Consider the following 24,037-nt stretch of genomic DNA (forward strand, 5'->3'; position numbering starts at 1 on the left):
TTGCTTCAGATTCCCCGGAGAAGATGCTGGTTGTGCTGGCTGCCTGGCACACTGCAGTACAAAAGAACGACGTGAAGGAGCGCTACAAAAGTAATGCCATTAAATGTCCCTTTGAGCGCTCCCTGTGCCTGTTTCGGTTTGTGGACATGTGTTCAGACAGAAAACTTTTCCTCGTGCTGAAGCAGAAGGAAGTTTGAGAGCTGCTAACCAGACGGGACAGGATAAATTCGTAGTTTATCGCAGAACAAAGAGCGCTAAGCCGTGGAGCAGATAGGGATAAGTTCTGCTTGTGATCTGAGACTGTAGCTCCTCCACATATACATGGAGAACCCTGGGAGGGGGGAGGAGAGGAGGGGGGAGAAAGAGAGGAGGGAAGAGGTGGAAACCGGTGCAGAGACAAAGCAGCTGATGATGTTGTTTTAATTTAACAAGTTTTTCTCATTTTCTTGTACCAGTGGCTTGACTGTGGGTGAAGTGCAGTGATGGGAGACAACTGGACAGTTGTTTGTGGGGCTTCAGTGCTCCTTCATTGTTTGCTGCGCCCTGCCTCCTCCCTCTCTGATCTCTCTGCATGCGCCACGGCCGACCTGACACCTCAACTGGAGTGGGCTCGACACCGTGTGTGTGCTGAGAGACCTCTCCAGTGCATTCATGCTCGTGTGCACCCATGTATGCCTGAGACGTTGTGTTGGGGAATTGTTGATGTCTCGCATCAGCAGCCACTTGTGTTTAAATATGTGTGTGTGTGTGTGTGTGTGTGAGTGACCATGTAACGGTGCTACTGTGCTTTTCATGTCCAGTTGAGAGAAAAAGAAAAGCACAACCTGCACACCATGCTTCACCATGAGTGTACATGTGTATACAAGTACTATGCATTTGTGTCTGTGTGTGTGTGTGTGTGTGTGTTTGTGTTCACTTAATGAATGTGTGTAAGTGTTATCACAGTTGCTGTAGGTGCGAGACTTTGCTATGACAGAGTGTGGTACAAATTTAACAGGCTCTTACAAATGCTTAACATTGCATTGTGGCATTCGTGTCCTGTTTACCTTGGAAGGCTCGTACTGTCGCATATTTGCACAGCAGATGCTAAAGATACACACTGACTCATGCAGTACCCATCATACAGCCACACATTAATGTAATCGATGCTCCATATATCTGTCCTTCCTTGCAAGCTTCCCATCATCTCCTTTGCTGCTTTTCTCCTTTTTCTCGTACAGTTTTAATGACTGTGCTCGCAGGTGTGTTTCCAGCTCTGCAGTCTGACGTCGCTTTCGATGCTCTTATTAATGCATACAGTGTAAAGTCATTTATTCTTCCTCTCGAGGAGGACACCAAATTGCTCCTGTAGACACATTTTTGTGCCCACTGATGAACACTATGGTTAGTGGAGCTAAGATATTGATAGAACCATAAACTAAGCCGATAAGATTGTAGGTTTGGTCCGGCTGAAGGATGCTTTGTGTTTTTGCTAGATTCATTTTCCATCTCTCCAGACCAATTCTTATTTAACAAAGAGTTTGCAGCAGATCACTAAAATCTGTGGCAGTTTGAACTTCCCGCATCTGATTTGTATGACTTTTCAGTTTGCAGTGTCATGTAAGCATCATTTTTTTGCTATTAACAAAACATTTGTGACAGTTTTAAGATGAAACTCAATCACGTTGTGTCTAACGCTGGGTCACAGTAACTATATTTTCACACAGGGTAAAGGTAACACAGTGTCACAGCAGTACGGGGTCAGTTCTATTCCAGTGATTTCTGAGACGTTTCGCAAGGACAGGTGATAAATGGTAATATTATGGAACTGTCACCCCCTGTGCTAGACTTATGAAGACCCACAATCCCCCACATCCAGCGTGACACGACACAGACCTGTTTTTTTTCTCAAAGCGATGAGGCATAAATCGACCTTAACAAGCAAGACCAGGAGGGTGAGTGCCAGGGCTGCATTTGTCTCCGCCACAGGAGGAAAGCCAACCAATAATACACTATATTTGATGTAGCTCATAGCAACATAGGGAAAACAAAACTACACTTCTGAATTTGAGCTTGTGTGAGCGAAAGTGAAGCACAAGCCAAGCAAAATCTGAAAAGCACTGGTGTTTTCTGTCCGTGTGTGCGCTGCGCTCGCTCTGCGGTGACAGCCTGGTTTGACTTACACATTAATGCCTGCGTGTGTCTCCGTGCATGCATGCATCCGTGTGTGTGGGTGAGCTGAAGACAGAAGGGGGCTCAGGAGGTGTTGACTGTGGAGATTAAAGAGGAATTAGAGAGAGCAGAGCAGAGGGAGGCGCAGAGCAACATGAGCGCGAGAGAGAGAATCTCTGAATATTCAAATCTCTCATCTTAATTCTGCTGCAGATTACTGAATCTTTCATCTCCGAAGGCAGGATCGACCTTAGGTTGTTTGACTGTCTGTCTGTTTGATGAATGTATAGTGACAGACTGGCCCGAGGCATTTTCCATGTAATTGAAAATGTGTTTTTTTTTCTTCGTATTAATACGCACAACACCATATTGTTACTTAATTGACAATGCTTTGCCGCTGCTCCCCTGAGGCCACTACAGTACATGTTTTACACCAATTCAACAGCTAAATACACACATAACTCATTTGTCGACTGGGTACATACAACGCGAGCGACAGCCGTGACGCTTCGGAGCGGTTGTTGCTTCCGAATAAAACGCAACGCTCCCTGTGTGAACACAGTCTCTGAACCGGACTCCCCCCCCTCAACACACCACTCATCTCTCACACACACTGTACCCTCGAAAGCTCCTCGGATGCCCCCGGTTTGTTTCTCCTTCTCAGTCTTTTAAAATGTGTCTCCTGAGGATTAAGCGGCAGGGTTTGCATTCTTCCTGCCTCCCACAGTATTGCCGCCTGTGTTAACTTGAACATCCAGCTGCTGCATGTCATGGGAGCTTGGTGCATTGGCAGAGATTGTTTTTTTTTCCCCAGAAATACAGCAGACAGGCCTGTGTAGCCCAGTATCGCAATATCAGCTTGTCAGATATGAGAGATATATGTATAAGCATTGTGATTGTTTGAGATTATGAGAGTTTCCGGCCTCTGGATGCTACACATATAAAATAACTATATAAAATAAGCCTCAATTGATCTGGATATCTCACATTTCAGGAAATTCATATCTTTAACTTCCCTCACAGTGGACAGAGGGAAGCCTTTCTCAGCGGGAGGAATAGAGACATGAGGCGTTTTGGCAGAGCACACTGCAGACTTGTCAGGTTTGGTTAATTAAACGGCCTGACACAGGTGAGCAGTGGCAGCCAGGGCTCAGGAAATCCTCTGTCTGACGTGCACAGTTTGTTGTAAAATGTAAGACGCATATTCAGGAATTTGCCTGTGGATTGCTGCTGCGGACTTATTGAGGTATTACACCGAAAAGGACAGACACAATTGATCTTGGTCTCTGCTGTTGTCAATAGTTGATATGATAAACACCCTCAAACCTACTCCATGCATAACCTGATGATCATCTCTGATCTACTGTTGAACCGCCTTACAATTTAAAGTTTTTTAATTGATTTTTATTGTCAGCTACAGGCACCACTGTTATGTTGAATTCCATTTTCAGCGTGCAGTTGCATGACATTGTACAGTAGACTCTTTTTTTTTTATTACTGGTCACAAGGGAGGTCAATCCTCCTCAGAAGGGAAGTCTCATGATTTTCTCATGGGCTTCTGGCTATGGACATGTTTTGTTCAAAGAAGTTCAATGTTAACATCAGTATGTGCTGTGCATGATGCATCAGGGTGTCAGGCCTTGTGATGGTGTCACAGGAATGGAAAACCTGCAGTTGATCATACAGTTTAGGAGAAATTAAAGGTTGCAGCCATGTCTTTTCAGCCACTAGAGAAAAAAAAGTTCTAGATCATTGATACAAACTTTGAGTCCTGATTTCCCTTGTATGTGTGCGTGTGTGCGTGTGCGTGTGCGTGTGTGTGTGTTGTGCAACATAAGCCTGCATTTGTGTATGTTTTGTGAGTCTGCGTGTGGGGAAAGAAGAAAACAGTGGTTACCATTTGTTTTCTGCTTTAACTCCCTTTCTAATTAGAGCAGCACTTCACCCTGGGAATACTTCGATACCGCAAATCCCAGATCCCTGTGTGTGTGTGTGTGTGTGTGTGTGTGTGTGAGAGAGAGAAAACTAAAGCAGAAGAACAGCAGCATCAGTGCCTTTCTTCTAGTTGAGGAGACATGATTTAAAGATATTTCCAATTTTGTTCTTGTCATTTCTGTCTCTCACTCACGCTGTCTTTGTACTCTCTTTACTTGGTGTCTTGTATTTTTTCTCGTTATGATAAAGGGGCATCTTCTAACTTTATCGCAGCTCCACCATGATATGCTGTCCATATGTATTTCATTAACTAACTTTAACTGCTTTAATTTATGGTATCGCATCATGCTGCAGCCTGTTGTCGATGCAAGCACAATGGATTTATGAATAGAGGTGTCATTTTAGTTGTCATCCATGTTGCTGCACTCAAACTATGCCAAAGGCAATCCTAAACAAACCCAGACAGATAGAAACTCTCTCCATCAAATATCTGTCTATGCCGTGAGCCACTAATGGACCACGCTGTTAATATTCCATTCTTTATGGATGGATTACCTTTGGAGCTCTTCTACTGTGAAAAGAAGAGAAACTGACATCAAGGAAAGGAAGAAAAAAAAACCCACTGTTGGCTGTGCCCTCTGCACTGCTTTGTCCTAAATAGATAAGCTCACTGGTAGTCCAAAAAGGATAAAGAGGGGATAACACAAGCAAAAGGAAATCAACAAAAGATTATTCACAAGTGCTGTTGCATTTAGGTCAGAGGTGACATCTGACATTTGTGTACCCTTGAAACTGTGCTTCCTCCTTCTGACAACAAAGTAGAACTTTCACAAAACACACAGAAGATTTCCATGAAGGTCATACTTCGTCTCTTTTTTCAGGTATTGAGATCAGTTGCCGCAAACGTATAGGATTTAAAAAAAAATCCCCGCCCCTGCTGCGTGAACATCTTCTCTCCGGGGTTTATTTTCCTGCCGTGGACGTATGAGCAAATGATGCAACGGGATATCGAGTAGACGTGGACCCATTAAAATGTTTATTCGAGAAACCGTGAAAAGGCCTGTAATCAGATAAACAGCCCAACAGCCAGGTTCACTGGATCATTATTAGACCCATTATGTGCATTAGGCTCACACAAAACTTCTTACTGGCATCCGGTTCCAGTGTGTTGGCGGGTGTTTGTTTACTCGCAGGCTCTTATGCTGAATCATGGTTGATTTTTGTCTGGGATTTTAATGCTTCTTGTGTATGCTCATTTATCTTAGAATCTCATATATCATATTGCATCGTTGGATTTTATGGCCTGGAACTGGATTATTTCTGTTAGCGGAGGGACTGGGTCATGAAGAACAATGGCCTCGTCTAGTCTAGTGAATGACCTCCGTCTAGTTGGATTCAGAGGAGCTGTTTGGGGCTCGGGATGGATCCACATTTTAGGCGGCAGTTGGGAACGCAAAGATAAAACTCTATCTTTTTCCTGTCAGTCTAATAGGCGATGGGGATAAAAGTGGATGTGTGTAAAGGAAGCCTTCTGTTCCCTGTGCCAGCTCTCTGACCGACTCGGCCAGTTCCCCCTCTGCAAGCGTCATTGCTTGTCTCACCCTGCCGCAGGTCAGCAGGCCTGATTGGTCCGTGTCGCTCCAGCGTGTGGTTTGCACCTGATCACGCCTGCCCTGGATGCACCTGTGGTCAGCACGGTCACAGAAAAAGCTGTCCCCAGCTTCGATGATGCAACCTTAACATCATCTAAAAGAAGACTGAGAACATTTTGTCCGCATTTTCAGCAGCGTCTGATGAGATGAGATGTCCTCACTCACTTTTTCTTCCTACATGCTACATGCTTAAAATGAAATCCTGTGTGTTTTGGCCTTAACCTGTACCTGCACGTGGTTCGAGCACGTATCCATGCTGGTGATCCTGCTCAACTGCGTGACTCTGGGGATGTTCCAGCCCTGCGAAGACGTCACCTGCCAGTCAGAGTGGTGCCGCATCCTGCAGGTGAGTTAGCACCCTCACCCTCACAACTGGAGCCCATGACCACATCATCTTTTGGTCATTATTTACCTCAGTACTGTCTGTAGTCTCAGGTTTAAATGAGGCTAGATCACTGTGTGGGACCATGTATAATGTGGGCACTACATCTTTCCATATGGCAGTGATTTCACAGGCAGAGGTGTTTCTTACCTTGATGAAGCTGTCACTGTAAAGTCCTGTGCCATGTTTTGATTATTATTAAACCACCTAAGTCAGCGCTTTAGTGAATAATATGGAAAATTGGAAGGCATCGTCACTCATAGGACGTTAAAGACTAATGCTAACTAACTGTAAATAAAATGTGACTAGAAGAGCCGTAACGATAATCAATCCAGTTGTTGAACAAATAGCAAGGGCAGCGTCTGTCATTCCATCTCGTCTCGTTTGTCTCAACCTGCTCTCAGTGTAGAGTAATGTTGGTTCTCGGTGCTCAGAGATGTGCTCATTATCTTCAAATACAGACGTTCTTTTTGCTGCGGTGGATGTCTAATTAATTGAGACACAGCCATAACCATGGTAAGCCAGAGCTATTCCCTGCTGGGATGAAACTAACTAACGGAGACAAGACTTTCTTTCCAGACAACCTCCGCTGGCACTTTTGCAGCTTCCTTTTTAAAATGTGACTCCATATTGATGAGGAAGCTTAACAAGGACCTGACCTTTTTCTGCTGACAAGAAGTCGATGTCTTGTTACTGTTGCCGTGTTACACATGAATTCTATCTGCATGTTTGTTTGTTTTGTGTTCCTTCAGGTATTGGACGACTGTATCTTTGCTTTCTTTGCCGTGGAAATGATCATCAAGATGGTGGCCCTGGGAATTTTTGGCACCAACTGTTACCTCGGTGACAAGTGGAACCAGCTTGACTTCGTCATCGTCATGGCAGGGTCGGTATCCCACAATGCTTTTTGCTACACGCCCACAAAGTGCTCAGCTTTCTCTGTTGTCTGCAGCTCGACGATAGCAGCCCGCTTAGAATAAAACAACATTTCACTGAACACGAAGTAAACAATCAGACAAGCACGGATGCGATCTCACACCAACAAGCACAAACACAGTTTTCTGCCTTAGGAGTGAATACGGTTCACATGATACAGGTGCGTGTGTTTGAGATATACGGCACAATATTCACCGAGTGGATGCTGCTCTCGCTGTCAGCTGCACACCCAGACTAAAGGCTGTTGCCACTGTATCCTGCAGGTTGAGGCGAGGGCAGGACCCAATCAGCAGTAGACATTCCTTTAGATACTCCCACGCTGCAAGGGCTGAGCCAGTACAACCACACACACTTTCTTCACGCTGCCAGCACAATCACAGAGCATAACTGTCTCTCTCGGCCTACTTGTCACATTTATGATGTTCGGGTGCTGCTGTGTAGACTGTACGGAGGAAAAAGAGCTTCTGACTCTATGTAATTAAATGTCACATGTACAGTAATTATGTGGGTAGCTGCCATTATAAGCATTATTGTATTTTTGGTGTTCTTAGTTTTTGTTGTTTCTTTGTGTAGATAAATCTGTTTGTGTGTGTACGCACAAATGTGTTTTTATGTATTGAACATGCCTTTCTCTGGTTGTGTCTTCAGGGTGATGGAGTATTCTCTGGATGGCCATAATGCCAGTCTGTCAGCCATCCGTACCGTCCGAGTGCTCAGGCCACTGCGGGCCATCAACAGAGTGCCAAGTGAGTCCATGTTTGAACCTGCGCAGGGGGGCTTATTACGTACACGCCCTGATGGTTTACCTTCCTCGATAGGTTGTTTGCAGTCATGTGATGTTAAATTCAGATGGAGGGCAGGAAGTGAGATCCACAATGGATGCTATTGCTATTGCAGTGCTACTTTAGATGAGATTTCGAGAGCAAGGTATAAAAAAAATAAAATAAAACAATTTTTCACCTGCCTGCTGTTGAGGCAGCAGATATAACCAACCACCTGGTGATTCAGACATCTTTCTGCTCTAGAAATCAAATGAAAGCGTACAATAGTATGGAGGCATACAACTTTTTTGTTCGCGGTTGGGTCCACGACCTCGGTGCCAAGATGCTCTGGGGTGACTGTCGTTTGTTTTTTGCTGGGGAGAGTAGCTTTTATTGTCCTGTCGATGAACCGAGCAACAAACGTTCTGTTGTCTATATAAATTAAAGTAGAATACATGATTTGATGTATTTTTATCATTTGTGTGCACATCTATCATTTCCCAATACTGCCGATATCTTATTGTAATTTACCCACAGCACAGTTCAGCCATAGAATATTACATCATTACTGTACATGTACTATTATTATATGATATTATGTTGTATTTTTTCACTATCTGAGACAAAAGCTGATGAATTATATGCATCTCAGCTAAGATTACTGTGATACTGTGCTGTGTAATGTTAGCCACCTGTTATCATTCAACAGGTTTACATTGAGTGGTATGAGAGCTAAAAGAGTTTGGCGTCTATATTCCTGCACTGAGTACAGTGCTGAGTGAGAACTTGCACATAGTTTGTTATTCTCATAAAAGCTCTGTGACAGAGGTGACCATGAATCTACAGCTATGGATGATCACTAGACAATGGTGTCATAACAGGGCACAAGATTATTAACCAGCATGCATTAGGCAAGCTGCCAAGCTGATTTTCAGGTTCAGGCTGTCGGTGTCATTTTGATCAATACACCTCTCTTAAAAAGGTTTATAGGCTGTGATTTCTATCTTTTCTTTTCTTTCTTGTTACACAAGAAAGAAAGAAAGAATAATAAAAAATAGGAATAAAAATATCTACAACATTGGAGAACCCATGGGAGTATTAGTGGTAGAGTACATGGTTCGTATTTGTAAAAGACTGTGTGTGTGTGTGTGTGTGTGTGTGTGTGTGTGTGTGTGTGTGTGTGTGTGTGTGCGGCGCGCGCATGTGTATTTGAGTGGTGACCCAACATTCCCAGAATAAATCACTTGTTAGCATGTGGCACAGGTTGACGTAAGAGTCTCCTATGTAAATGATGACGCAATGTGTTTGCACAAGTATGTGTGTGTGTGTGTGTGTGTGTGTGTGTGTGTGTGTGTGTGTGTGTGTTTCAGTTTGCGTGTGTATGGATGCTTTGGGCACTGCAGATAACCCAAACACAATCATAAAGCATGGCAGGTTGTCTGTTCCTCTCAAGCTATCATCACAGACTGTTTCACACATGCACACGCACACACACACACACACACACACACACACACACACACACACACACACACACTTACTGTTTTGTTCTACCTCGGTGAATACTGAAAACGCAGCATTAACCTCATTGTTAAGCCAACAGTAGCCCTGAGAAACAATCTTTACAGCCACGAACGAGGTGAAGTAAAACTTCTATTACTGTAACAAGTTTTCAGCTGCTCCCTGAAGGGTCCGACACAGATGGAGAGAAGACGAAGGGAAAGAAATGCAATGAGGGTGACAATGAGAGGTGTAGCTTGGGGCTGGAAACTCAAGGTCAGCATAGATTCAGACAGACACAAACATACCCCAAAGCCCTCAGACTCATGCACTCACAGGTACACACAATCAGAGACACCCTGCGGATGTATAACTCTGGCTTACTTCACTTTTCCTCCCTGCTTTGCTCTTGACGCTCCATCTCATCTTTTCTTTTTCATCTGATTTGTAATCAGTGTTTGTGGGCGCGAGCCAGCCAGGCTAATAGCCAGGTTAAACTTTTTCTGTTTGTCTCCAACCATTCCGCTAACGCTCCGTCTGTGTGTTTTTCTTCCTGCCGAAGTGGATGGGAAGCATCCATTGCTGGACAGATGTTTAATGTGTTTTTGTGCTGTAGCCTAGATACAGTGAGCAACACTCTGTGGGCCCTGCTCCCTGCAACGACCAGCACACAGCAAATGCACTGAAATCAGAAATAATGATTGAAACATTTAATTATTTAATTAAACACTCTCCAACTAGTAGATGCATTTAAATTGGCTTTTCTTGGCAACTAAAATTAATGTTTAATGTACTTAAAGCAGAAACGTTGGTAAATCATTCTGCTTTTCTGATGAATATGAGTCATTCTTACAGCGTCTGCTGTGCACAGCTGCTTTACACCACTCTCCCTCAGTCCATGAAGTCCCCGCTGACATCTGAATGCAGCAGGACAGATGTGCTGATGAATCTGCAGCGTGCGATTTGAGAAGTGCCGCGCCAGAGCACTGTGCCGTGACGTCCACCGCGTTTACCTTCGTTACATCACGCGCACGAGGCCAGGCTGCTGCGGACTACCCACACACACGCGCACACACCTGTGCACACATCGGATGGGTCGGTTTTCTGTCCAGTATGCAGGAGACGTCGGATTCCCAGGGCTCATTAATCCTCTGTGTCGTTAGCTCCGTCTTAACTTTCGTTTTAGCAAAAGTGTCGTATTCTTGAGAGGCTGTCTTACATCAAAGTTAAAGCACTTGCTCTGTGACCACAAGAAAAAAACTACAGCTCCCATGAAAAATTGTTGTATCGTAACTTGGGATTGTGCATATCCATAAAACTCAGGAGAGCTCTCTGCTTTTTTCAGCTCTCTAGTTGCTTTCTCTGATGTCTTAGATCTTCTCCAGTGTGCTCCTCTATCCTGCCGTTATAGCAGACGTGTCTGGGGGAGCCGCGACCCCTCGACACTGACATCTAGCCTGCGGACGTCGAGGGCTTGTGGGAATTGGTATTGTGGAATTAAAGGCCGCTAAAAGACATGGCTATTGAATGAACAACAATATTAGATCGTTTTTTCTTTAAATTACCATCATTAAGCCACAAAACGTTCTGTTGAGAAAGGCTCTGCTCCAAGGCTGTACTTTTAATTATTGGTGTAGTTACAAATGTCAATGGGATTTTTAATGAGATATTCTTACTTCTGGAACAGAGCTCAGAAGTTCTGGTATCACTTCAGCTCTCTAGAAGCACACTAATGAGAGCACAACCTGGCAACTTTTGCAAATCATCAGAGATATTTACAATAATTTGTGTCTGCTTTCTCAAACGCAGACTCTATAAAACCCCCTGATTGCAGCAGCATGGATTCTTCCACATGACCCCCAGCAGATGGTAGATACCAGCCTGTTAAACCACAGACTTGGTGTTTATGGGCATGTGTATGCGTGCGTGAACATGTAAATGAGCATTTGTCGTTGTTTAACGTGCCAAAATGTGGGAATCACTGCTGAGGAAGCTAATAGCTAGCAGCAGTTTTAAGCTAAGACAGGAGGCCGCGAGACGTTGTGTTTGATCATGCTCTCATAGCTAACTAGTTGATTCTTTTAAGCACTGGATCAACATGTGTTTCAAATATTGAAAAACTGTTGGTCATATTTAAGTCATTACTTTTTCAAGATGTTAGCTGCATTTACATTATATATGTTTTGGAGGGACCACACCCTGACTTTTCAAATATTTCTCTATTTCATCATCATTATAATGATTTTTCTGCATATTCCTGCCATCACACATGTTCCTTGCACATGCTCCACATGCACATGTTCACTGCTGTTACTCGGTTAAATTCCTGGTCAGTGTGGTTGGAAAAGACTGAGGAAAGCCATTTGTTCATCGTGGGCTGTTGCCTGCCTACCAATGACATTTCACATTAACATATTTCATTACTCCCAGATCGAATCTATGAAGCAATATCATGACTTTATTACAAGATATTATTATAGATTAAGTCCTCAGTCCATAACTTCCTCTTAGGAATAGAAAAAAGAAAAACATTTAGTCTTATTTCCGTTTTCAGAATGTTTTTTCTTTGTCCTTTCTCAACAGCATCACTCCCATCACTTCTTACTGGCTAAAATAAAATGTATTGCCTGGAAAATTAAAGTATGTCAGTTTTTTCCATAAATTCAGGCCTTAGGAATCTTAACTTATCCCAGAGGCGTTGGCTCTCTGGATAGATGGCCCTTCTCTGTTTCTAATACTCTCATGGAGTCTGACACTCGTGCACCATTCGATTGCATTAGTTTAATTAAAATGTAATAGAGTGCATTGCAACTCTGGGTATGAACGCAGCGTCAGTCTAGTTTTGAATCTCTTCGTGTTTTCTACCGCCTTCTGTATTGTTCTCAGCAATAAAATTCGGTGTATTCCTGATTCGCATCTCCAGACCCAAAATGGAGAAACCATTAGTATTCTGCTTGGGGGATGTTAATACTGGGAAATGTTTGTGTTTGCTGAGCATATTTCACAGCACACAGATGCCTCTATAGTAAGGCATCTGTGTGCTGTTTACTCAGTGTGTCCATGTGTACATTTCCATGTACTGTATGCACACAAGTAGACTGCAGTGTGTCTCCAGAGGATTGCTACCTCAAGCATGTGCGCAGATATGCTCTTTTCTTTTCAGTTTTGTGGGAGACATGCATCATTAAAGTGGGTGCAAGATTTTCATATCTCCCCTCGTATAACCTCTATTCTGTGAGAAACACGGAATTGAGAGCAGCCAGTGAAAGCCTCAGTCTGAGAACAAGATAAAATGAGACAGATTGGTGATCAGACAACGATTTAAGGTGGAAATTTTACTGATTTAATAAACGTGGTGTAACTCCTCTTAGTGTGTTTTGCTGCACAGAATTTTCTGGTTTCTGTTCCACCCCGAAGCCTTGAACTCATCTCAGTAGAGCTCCGTTTAATGGATTGACCCTCACCTGTCTGGCTGTAATATTTCTTGCAGAAAAACACTTTAAGTAATGCAGCTTTAGACCTGCAGCTGAATTGTGATCAGTTGACGGATTAGATTGATGAATGATAGATGGATTTGTTATACTAATCTCAATTTTGCCACCCAAAAAACAAAAAAAAAAAGACCAAAAAAAAAAACCCCTTGACGGAATTTAGGGGATTTAATCCTGTGCCACTATTTAGAGAATATGTTTTGAACAGCAACTTTGTGGTTCATGAGTGTACACTGAAGCACACACGGATAAACACAAATAAGATGATATACACTAAACGCTGATGAGTCATTCTCTCTGAGTGGGGACAGTTTGTGCTTCACAGAGTAGCACCGTCACAAATCCACTGTCAGGACTCTTTCTACACTTGTAAACAAGGCTGGGATGTTCAGGTCTTATTAATTTTGTTGCCAGTATTTACATTCTTGTCCGCACAGTTATTTGTTATTCCAAATATACTGTAAAACGGTCTGTCACACCATTTAAAAATGGAATTTAATGAAAGCATTAGCCAAAATGGCTGATACAAAATGGAGACAGTGTTGTAACAGGTTATTATCTTGTTTTGTTAATGCGTCAAGAGGATTATTAATTTTACCCTAAAAGATTTCGACTGTCTAAAAAGAAGCAAAACAATAATATCCACATTTTGCTCATCAGTGCTTCCAAACTTGCATAAATAATACATTTTCTGGAGAAGAGCATGACTTTAATTTCACTCTGTCTTATTATAAATGGACTTTGATAATATTTAGCTTCTGGCACACAATTTAATTAGAATATATAATGAACTGGTGAGATTAGTTCATTTTAGGCCCATCCTGATCTCTGTAAAACTCACAAACAAGTCAGAGCATTTGTTTTTGTTTTCCGCCGATCACCAAGCGATAATGGATTCAGGAGGACCTTTCTCCTGCAGTGGCACAGTGCAAACTTAATTTTTGGAGACTCAAAGAGGAATAAGTTGAAGTAGCATTGCCACCGTCAAAAGTAGCACTGACACAATGTAATTGCCGTACTGTACAGTCAATGTGACAAGGCTGCGATATAAGTGAAAGGGGACAGAGCACATTGCCAGGACCCGAGGGACTAGATCCCCGACTCCGCTGATGCTAAACACAGCTGACAACTGGAGATGGATGCTGAATGCATGTGGTTAGATAATGCTAGCCACAGGGAAGCTGTGAGTTCAGATCCCAGAGGACAAAATAACGTCAAACTGTCACTTTCAGTATTGTCATCACTTGCAATTTTATTGGCTGTGGGGAGGAAGTTATGGGTTCTAAGCGTACAAGATCAATAGAGGTTGTCAGGGTGCGCGGTGACCGGAGGGCTAGTAAAAGGTTAGCTGCTGCCCCGCGTGCAGGACTCAAGTGTCAGTCATATATGTGAACTTGAAACGTGTGTGTGTGTGTGTGTGTGTATACTTGTGAAATGTGAAAATCATTCCTGAGTGTCATCTTTACGTCTTGTGTCCCACTGTGTAGGCATGAGGATCTTGGTGACGCTGCTGTTGGACACCCTTCCCATGCTGGGGAATGTTCTTCTTCTCTGCTTCTTTGTCTTTTTCATCTTCGGCATTGTGGGAGTCCAGCTGTGGGCGGGGCTTCTGCGCAACCGCTGCTTCCTGGGAGAGGACATCAGAACGTAAGGAACTTGTACTCGTGACGAAGTATTTGCATTGCCTGCTTTCCTTCTGGGCTTGACGTAGCACAAATAGCCTCGGGGAAATGTGAGGGGAAGAAGCGCTTTGGTGAGAATAAGATCTGAGTTAAATTCTTTTTCCTTGAGCATAGACCAAACAGAGATGAGTGAAAGGCAATCAATTTTTAATTTTCCCCCCAAACAGAAAACATCTACCATCCACCCTGATTTGCAAGTGCTGTTCTCCACGTCCATATGGTGACGAGCACTGCCTCCAGCATGCACGCATGACATCTTCAAACATGCTTCACTCACCTAACTCAAAACATGATCTTTCTTTCAGCCCTTTTCCTCATCTCCTGCTCTTTGCTCCCTCTTCTCTCCCTGCTTCTCTCTTTTGCTCTCTCTTGGAGAAGCAAGGACAGAAAGAGAAAGACAGACAGACAGACATGTGTGAGATAAGGCTGTAATCTCATCATGTTATTTAATAGCTGTCACATTGAACCTGCCTTCAATTAGAAATGTCCAATGCACCGGTTTTAAAACTCCCACACGAAGAAGTAAAACTCCTCCTCCTTGCAGATGATGTGATTCTCGTCTCTTACGATGATTCAAAGTAAAGCCTCAACATATGACAAGGATTTTGCAATGCAATTATTTTTTTTCCAGAAAAGGCTCATAGATGTCCCAGGATAAAAGAAAATAATAATAAATTTTGCGGACGGGATAATTGAACAGGCCGCACTAAACAGAAATATTTCAAACTCTTGGGTGTGTAGTGAAAAAAATCCTCAAAAGATTTTAAACTTATCCAGGATTTAAGAGATTAACAAAAAGCCATTTTTGCAGCTACATTGCAAGTGACCCAAACCGGAGGAAAAACTCTGACGAGGTGCAGACTCTGTAAACACGACGCAGGCTGACACACACAGACAGACAAAACTGCATTTCCTTCTACACATGATGGCAATATTAAATAAACCTGTTCTCCCAGATTTATCCTATCACGAGATAAATAAGATAAGATGCATCTCACGAGGCAAGAGCAACAGACAAACAACCGCTATGTCCCAAAGAAGACCAACACACAAACAGGCACACATGCACATCCAGACAGAGAGGAGATCAGAGACACGGCTTCAGCCGTGGGCATTGAAATTATACAGAAGAGAAAGAAGTACTGCTTCACTGTCCACGACTGCAAGAAGCCAAAAATGTCCCTTTGACTTCCTTCAACTAATTCTGTTTTTGACGTAATGGTACAAATTGTACCGGAGTAAATGTTGCTGAATCCTTCCTGTGTGTAAGAGAGAAAGAGAAAAGAGAGCAGCCTTAATATTTCATAGCCAAGTATGCCTGTGTCTGCTGCTGCGTCTCCTCTCTCTGAACAAATGGCTGTCTGACCTCCAGTGCAATATGAATCCCGACTATACTGCGCAGTACAAGGCGTGCACACACTCAACCTCCTGCATTAGCTCTGTCTCCAGTTAGTTTTTAGAAATCTCAAGGATGCTAGCAGGGTACAGGAGGAGAAAGGACAGGAATGACTAGGACATAATGGGAGTCAACCACTAGACACTTCCCCAAACTGGTCTATTCCCATTAGTAGCTGAAGAGTGAACGTCGCTCCGCATGAAGGCGCACTCATTGTTGTGGAGGACTCTTCACTTTAAAGTGGAGGGTATAAATAAGCAGGCAAACTGTGGGATGCACGCACCACTTTCCTCCATGATGAGGAAACAGCTGTCACCATGGATACTGACAGATGCCTCGCTCACTCGGCTTGTGAGTTGTAATGTGCCGTTTCACTTTAAATGCAAAATAGCCTCCAAATTAAAAAGCGTGTGCTAATAAATGGATGATATTTTCTCTTTTTAACTGGATGCGCAAACTGACTGTACAACTCCAACAAATTAAGGGACAAAGTGGTTTCCCTTTTTTTTTTCATTCTACTTCCTGGTCTTTGTCTGAACCCACCATGTAAAGCCAGTGGGGGAGAATGTAGCCTGAACAAAACAACAAAACAACAAAATTTGACTCTGTAGCAGGAGAGATTTTCTATTCCTCTGTTTTGGGCTCGTGCAATAAGCGCCGGTGCAGACCCGTTGTGGAGGGTTTGATAGTCTGCTCCTCTCTTCGGGATGGCTCTTGACTTCATAAAGCCTACATGTGAATGCACAGACCGGGGAGGAGAGTACGAGGGGGTTGTGGCCAAAATGTGAACTCCCCTCTATAAAGTAAAACTGTAGAGACAGTTTTGACCAAAACAAAACAAAACAAATCAAAGAAATAGAGCGATTAGATGTTAGAGGTTTGTTTCCAGAGATTACAGGCTGCAAACGCTAGTTTCCAAGCTGCAGTTTGGGCTACAATGAGGACAAAAGGAAATCAGCCATTTAATTAAGTAGTAACTTCATGACAGCTAAGATGGAGGTGAGCAGTTACACTGTCCACAGCTTCCAGGAAAGATGTTTAATGTACTCTAATGCTCTGCTGGCTGCAGCTTTGGGTTTTTGCGCTACAGAGTAATTATAAAACAGAAGGTTCATCTGCCCCATTAGTCTGTTGTTCAGAGGGTTTATGATTGGAGTGGAAATCACTCATTGAGATGCTGTGGAAGAGGAGAGCACAAAGATAACATTTGTGATCAGATGCGTGCCTCTTCAATATGATCGATGATGTATCCGCTCTCTTTGAGTGCGCTGACTAACATCTAATCCAGCTTTCTGTGTGCGAGCTCACCTGAAGTAGATAATCTGTTCCTGCTTACTGGCAAAATAAAAGCGATAAAAAAGAGATCTGTTAGTGCAAGCAGTGTTTTTTAATTTCTAAAAAGCAAAAGGAATTTTATCTGTCACTGTCAAGGTCCTGGGGAGGATTTGTGTGTTTCTCTTATCTGTACAAGCACTTTTAAACCTTTAGACAATGGCAAACCCATTCCTGAGCGATTACAAATTAGTATGATTTAGAATAAACCACTGCCCTGCTTATAATCACAAATTACTTTCATGTCTGTTTTGCAGTAATGGGAAACTGGTTCATTCCTCACATCAGTCAGTTCTCAGTGTATTTACAATATATTGCTCATATGACCTGCTGTAGATATTGCAGCAAACAAGGAATCAGACAAAAAAAAGGCTCATTAGATATTTAAAAGCCATAATTAATGCATTGTAACAATGGAGCTGCTTGTTTTTGTTATATTTTTTCCCATCCAGAATGTACAACATGTCCATAAGTCCTTACTACATGACCGAGGAAGGGGAGGACAGCCCGTTCATCTGCTCGGCTGCCCGCGAGAACGGGATGCTGCGCTGCCACGACGTGCCGCCCTACGCCGAGGGCGGGGCAGAGTGCTCATTGGCCGCTTCCCTCCAAAGTTCCGCTCTGACTGGGTCAGCCCCTGCTGTGGGCGGTGCCAGCGTTAATGGCTGTGTTAACTGGAACCAGTACTATAATGTGTGTCGCCCCGGGGACCTCAACCCTCACAAGGGAGCTGTCAACTTTGACAACATTGGCTACGCCTGGATAGCCATATTCCAGGTAAGAGGGGAGAAATGTGCGGCTTTGGATGTGGAAGTAAAAAACATGGAGAGCAGGGTGTCGAAAATTTATTGCAAGATTTGAGATTAAAGAACTTAGTTGAAGTGGATGTGGTAAAAAATGTGCTCTTCTGCACCTGTAACCTCCATCCTTTTAGAAATTCCTCCTCTCAGAGGGCTTGTATTATGACTTGAAAGCCATTTCTTCTCCACTCGCTGGTTGTGAAAATGTGTTTTTCCTTTTCCCTTTTCCTGATTTCAGTTCTCCCAAGAGCCGTGACAGGCTTTTCCCTCTTACGGCCTTTGTGCTAACTGTCTGTGCTGTTGTGATATGAATTCCAGCCCCGTCAATGTATGCTGTATGTGCTGGACCCACTGATACATCTGACTCTGTGTTTAATAGACTTTGACTTGCACAACATGAATATTACCATCAAATTACCCCAAACAGCACAAATGCACACACCTACACACAGACATACTAATCCCTGTCAGGTACGGACAGCGTGTGTGGTCTCAGCTCCCAGTCAGAGGCTTTAAAGATTAGATTTTGCTGATTTAGCTTTATTTTCTGATGGTTTAGCAGGCATCACTTTGAGATGAGATTTTTAGCCAGGTGGATGATGCGTGTGTATATTTTAGGATCCGCTGCAAGTGCCAGTGTTAAGGTGCTCGACGCGAATGATTATTTGAAACGCTGTGTGCGTCAGTCATGGGTTTGGCTTCCGGGTGCTGCTCTGCCTCTGCAGGCAGGAAGTGCCGGCGCACTCAGGTGTAGCGCTATGACAAGAAAGCAGAAGTTTGACTCAGACTTTTGTATCATCTGTGTGTTTTAAATATGTGAACATAATAGAGAAAAGTTTCAGTGTGCATAGGTGAGGAAAGAGCCTGGTTTGTTTGTATTCAGATGTGTTGCATGTCAGTTATAATGCGTGCAACATTAAGTAGGAAGTTCTGCAGAACTATTTGTATTAGATCATTTGCCAAGAAAAAGTCTGCACTGATGGAAACATTTAAATTCATAATGACACAGGCATTGAGTGATCATCTTCCTAAAACCTCAAAACAAAACAATTTATGCCTTTTGCAGCCTTTTGTTGACAGGTTGGAAACAGGAACATAAACAGTGAGTTAAAGAGAGCCAAAGCGAGGCTGAAAAAGACAAGTGGTTGAGATGCAGATACAGCAGGAGAAATGTAGAAAGCTACGTTGAGAAAAGGTGAAGGCTGTATTGAATGTTCAATGAGTTGCTTAGCTTGTTATCCCAGTCTGCGGCTTTATTCCCGCAGTACCTGTAAATACAAAGAACATGAATTATAGATCTCTGCGCAGGGTTTTGAAAACATTTCAGCCCAAGGTTGCAAATTGAGTTAATTCAGAGTTACCCTGGGACTCCTGCAGAGCACAATAAGCTGTTAACATGTCGCATTGAGTGATCACCACGACCAAGCTTGTGACTTGACTGGCTTCCACAGAGGGTTTCACCGCACACCAAATATAGCAAGACGGCTTCCCGTGTCGATTTATTTGTTTATTCTACAAGTATCTTCAATGTAGGTCACTGGAAGTGTAGCCATCTGTAAAATTAGGTTTGTTTAAGGTCATTTCATACTAGTTTATTTGTTTTTGACTGCAGGGCTCTTACTATGATTCAATAGTATGTGAGAATAGTTGATCTGAAGGGAGGATGTCACTCAAGCTCAGTCCTGATGTCTGTCTGTTTGAGAACCAGATAGTGGACTGACCTCTGTCAACACTGCAGGAAGAGTAGAGCAGAGCTGAGGGTGAAGGAATGATGAAAACAGCAAACATGGATTTATAGCCACATCTGCTGCTCAAGAATCAGTGTTTCTTTACGAATTGTCATTTCTTCCATTTTGGTAAAAAAAATATGTCCTTTTATTGCTCAATTCCAATTCTTGATGAATTGTCTAAATGAGGGACAGTCTGTTCCAGTCTGTTTTGTGAGGCCTGTCTGCAAATTGCTTTGCAGAGAGTCCAGGCTAGACTTGCTAGATGGTCGTTTGGTTGTCTTGCTTCGCTGTTGTTTTGTTAATTACCAGATTAGTTTGGCTGACTAAATGTATATCTGGCTCTGTGGCTGTTCCTGTGGAATACAAAGATGCACACTTATTACATTTTACAAGTGTGTTTGAGCTCAGAATTGAAAATCCTCGGCTCTTTTGTTAATCTGGTGCAAGGAGAGCATTCCCGTAGAGAGCGGATTACTCGCCTCTGTGTCTGTGTGCGCGTGCATAGTATGCCTTCGTGGTGTGTGTTTATGAGAGGCTTGTGTATGATTCTCTATGAATACACAAGTATGCGTGCGTGCACGTGCCTGCTGCCGTGTGTGTTGGGACTCCTGCTTGGCGTGCGTTCGCTCGTGCCGCTGTTGCGTGTGCGCTGGCAGCTGTGATGTGTTATGCCAGCTGAGGTGTAAATGTTGAGGTGTGAGAGCATTATCGGCTTGGCTGAGCCGAGCCACCGCTTTCAGGTCTCAGCATCTCTCTTGCTCATTAGCATAGTGGCCCCATGAAAGAGCTGCGTCAGTCCCCTGGCGCACACGCACACACACACACATCCACACGCACACGAATAAGAAGTTGGAGAGACACCACAGGCCTTCTTCTGAGGGGTAGCCATTAAAAACAGAATTGGAAATGTACTGCATCTGACTGCTGTGTGCTTTGGGTGTTTGTTTGCGTCTGCGTGCACAGTTTTGTGCGTGCATGCGTGGGTGTGTTTGTCATATGTTTTTTGAAGAAGCGGCAATGGGCAGAGCTACGGAGGGATGTTTTTCTTCTATAATCCAGTGTCTCCCTGTCTGTCTCTTTTTTTGTCTTCACCACCAGGTCATCACACTGGAGGGATGGGTAGATATCATGTACTATGTCATGGACGCTCACTCCTTCTACAATTTTATATATTTTATACTGCTCATTATCGTAAGTACCCGGTTGCATTTCTTTTCTTTTCAGTTAGCGACCTTTTCCTGATATTTGAATGTGTTGCTGACTCAAAAACAAGCTCCAAAATAGCAACAGAATTCATTAAAAACATTAAAACTACACTTTTGATTGAGTCCAAAATATCTGGCACAGATCTGCACGGACCAACATGGGTCTTGTTTGAACCCAACCCAGGCAGAAATCACTCCAGCGTTTAATGAGCACAAACCCAATAAAGCTCAATATTTCACTCTAATCCTGACTCTGTAGCTTTCTGCAAGAACTTGGCTCTTTTGGTGGAGTAACAGCCGTCTGCGGAGTCTAGTTTTGTGCATGAGCTATAAGTGAGAGGTGGTTCAGAATGTGAAGTTATGTATGGCAGCAGTTTCATGAATATTACTCACTGAACACACTGTTTTACATGCTCTGATTTAGACATTAAAAGACAAATAAATTGAATTTAGTGACAGAGGCACTCTGAAGTCAGAACTAGCTGAACTCCACATTTCCTTAATCCTGCTCCTCTTCATACAGCTCTACACACTCTGCACTATTGTGCTTTGAATGCTCAACAAATATGCACACGCACGTCGCTTCTGAAAGATATTTTTGTGTACTTGTACTTGTGTGCATTTCAGTCCTGCTGTGGAGAACCCAGAATAACCTTACTAAAGTAAACCGCTAAACTCTGCTTGCAGCACAACTCCCATCCGTTGAACCTCGCAGACGTCTTATCGTGTGCAATTTCACTCTTATCGTGCTGTTGTGGGGGTTTTCAAAGATCCCAGCCTAGGCTGTATTTTACAATGAGCTCCCTGCCTGCCTGTCGTTTGCTGTAAAAGTGCTTATTATGCATTCAGCGGGAGAGAGAGAGGGAGAGAAAAACTGGGCGAAAGAGAAGAAGGGTGAGAGAGAGAGAGAGAACTGGAGGAAGGGCTGAAAGAACGAAGTGATTCATATAGAAAGTGAGTGAGGCAGAAATTAAGATGACTGAGAATGTCAGAGAAAAGAACAGAAATGAAGAATAAAAGTAAAGATGGAGACAGTGCTCTCCTAATCATCAGGATCTGGCAAAACAGGCGGCATCTTAATAATATATGAGACCTAATACAGCCTCTTGTTGACTCAGTGTTTTATTACACTTTAACACCTTGAGGAAGGATGAAGTCGACTGTGAGTTGCTACACTCAGATGAAATATTGATGAAGTTAGCCACAGTTGATATTGTGTTTTAACAGGAGGATTTCGCTCACGTAGCAACGCTTTCACAGAGCCGTTTTTTTCATCACTTCCCCTCCCCGACCAGGTGGGCTCTTTCTTCATGATCAACTTGTGCCTCGTGGTCATCGCCACCCAGTTCTCCGAGACGAAGCAAAGGGAGAACGCCCTGATGAGGGAGCAGCGCGCTCGCTACATGTCCAACGACTCCACGCTCGCCAGCTACAGCGAGCCAGGCTCATGCTACGAGGAGATGCTGCGCTACATCAGCCACCTCTATCGCAAGCTAACACGCAGGCTGCAGAGGATATACTCTGGGTGGCACAGGTCAGATATGGGCTGTGTGTTTATTCTAAGGTTACAGATGACCTGAAATTAAGTCAATATTTTATGTAGAGTCTCTCTACACACTTTACATTTTGCACCACTGTTCACTAATGATCCAATGGGGAGGAATGTGTCACATAAGGAACAGTAATAAAAACAACCAACCCCATTAGCCCTTGAGACATTTCACACATGCCTGAAGATTATCTGATATTATAAGGATGACTGTCTAAAACATCTGGAAAAAAAGTGTTCTGTAGAAATTATAATCACACTTTTCCCCCAGCTTGAATTAATCATGGCTTTCCCCAGCAGTTCATCGTCTTTGCTGGTCCTCCTGTGTCTATTTGCAACAGTGTATGAGTCATCTGGGGCAGCTAAAATGTTGTTACAAGCATTTAATAATTGTGTCAGTGTGCTTTGGTAATTCTGGATCTCACAGCTACAAACACATAAATATTCTAACTTTATATAAAGCTGGTAATAATATCTTCTCTATCATTTCAAACCAGTAAAAGGCGTAAAAAGGTGAATCCTAATGGCAGTGGCGGAGGCAGTAACGGCGGGGGTAATGGACACGGCCACGGTTCCAGCAGGGGCTGTGGAGGCTTAGGCCCAGGTAGCGCTTTGTGGCTGAGACCGATCCACAACCTCCTGCAGCACCATCAGCACCAGCACTGTCGCCTCAGCAACGGGGGGCAGCACACCATCAGCGTGGCAACCGCCCAGCACACAGACGGAGAGGGAGGGGAGGAGCTGGAGATGAAGACGCTTCCTGTCCGGAGAGGAAGCACAAACGGAAACGGCGGCGGCAGCCCCTCGGTCGTCACCCAGGGGATGGGGGCGTTGCTCGGGCGACTGAATGGGGGCATGAACTATCCGACTATTCTGCCGTCGTTCGTGTGCAGCTACAGCAGTAAGACGCCGCCCCCCCACTCCCAGCAGTGCGGGCCCAGTCCGGAGCAGCACCCGCCAAACCACCCAGCATCAGAGCACACAGAGACGCTGAACAAGCTCTACCAGCTGATGGGACAGCACAGTAAGAGGACACACACACACACACACACACACACACACACACACACACACACACTGCTACATCTCCTGTACTCTCCTCTTTTTTAGTCTGGAATTCGGGTTTTACTGGTTAACATCATCTTTTTCCAGCCAGAAAATCTCAGTTTAGGTTACCTGGTGGAGCCTGAGTCAGCAAAAGGTAGTAGCAACCACCTAAACTGAGTGTGACAACCTGACTCATATAGCAACCAAACAAATAAGCCATCAAACATATCCATTTTTAAGAGTTGATAATCCTGATAATCTTCTTAGTGGAAAGGTAATGTTTTTGTTTTTTAACAGCTTTTTGCTTTGTTTGTTGTACTTCTGTTTCTAATAGGTTTCACTGTCCTTTAATTCCCCTTGATGCTCTGCGTTTCCCCAGGGCTCCATTATGTCTTTGTCATCACACTCACTTTCATTTCCTGTTTTCCTCTTCGTTTCTGGCTCTCTCTTTTAGCAGATACCTCTGTCCTCCTCCCGAGTTTGACCTG

The 24,037-nt window shown here is 43.6% G+C and overlaps 1 protein-coding gene across 1 annotated transcript in view; it reads left to right on the forward strand.

Annotated features, from left to right (window-relative positions):
• The window catches only part of cacna1ha (calcium channel, voltage-dependent, T type, alpha 1H subunit a), a 104,221-nt gene that overhangs the window by 44,121 nt on the left and 36,063 nt on the right, over positions 1–24,037 (forward strand). The window contains exons 2-9 of the mRNA XM_041957359.1: positions 5,973–6,084; positions 6,873–7,006; positions 7,705–7,802; positions 14,296–14,455; positions 17,671–17,995; positions 20,847–20,939; positions 22,249–22,487; positions 23,000–23,526. Coding sequence (XP_041813293.1) covers positions 5,973–6,084; positions 6,873–7,006; positions 7,705–7,802; positions 14,296–14,455; positions 17,671–17,995; positions 20,847–20,939; positions 22,249–22,487; positions 23,000–23,526 — 1,688 coding nt within the window. The remainder of the gene's footprint in view (positions 1–5,972; positions 6,085–6,872; positions 7,007–7,704; positions 7,803–14,295; positions 14,456–17,670; positions 17,996–20,846; positions 20,940–22,248; positions 22,488–22,999; positions 23,527–24,037) is intronic.

Source organism: Chelmon rostratus, chromosome 17 (genome assembly GCF_017976325.1).
Source record: "Chelmon rostratus isolate fCheRos1 chromosome 17, fCheRos1.pri, whole genome shotgun sequence".
Classification (NCBI taxonomy): domain Eukaryota; kingdom Metazoa; phylum Chordata; class Actinopteri; order Chaetodontiformes; family Chaetodontidae; genus Chelmon; species Chelmon rostratus.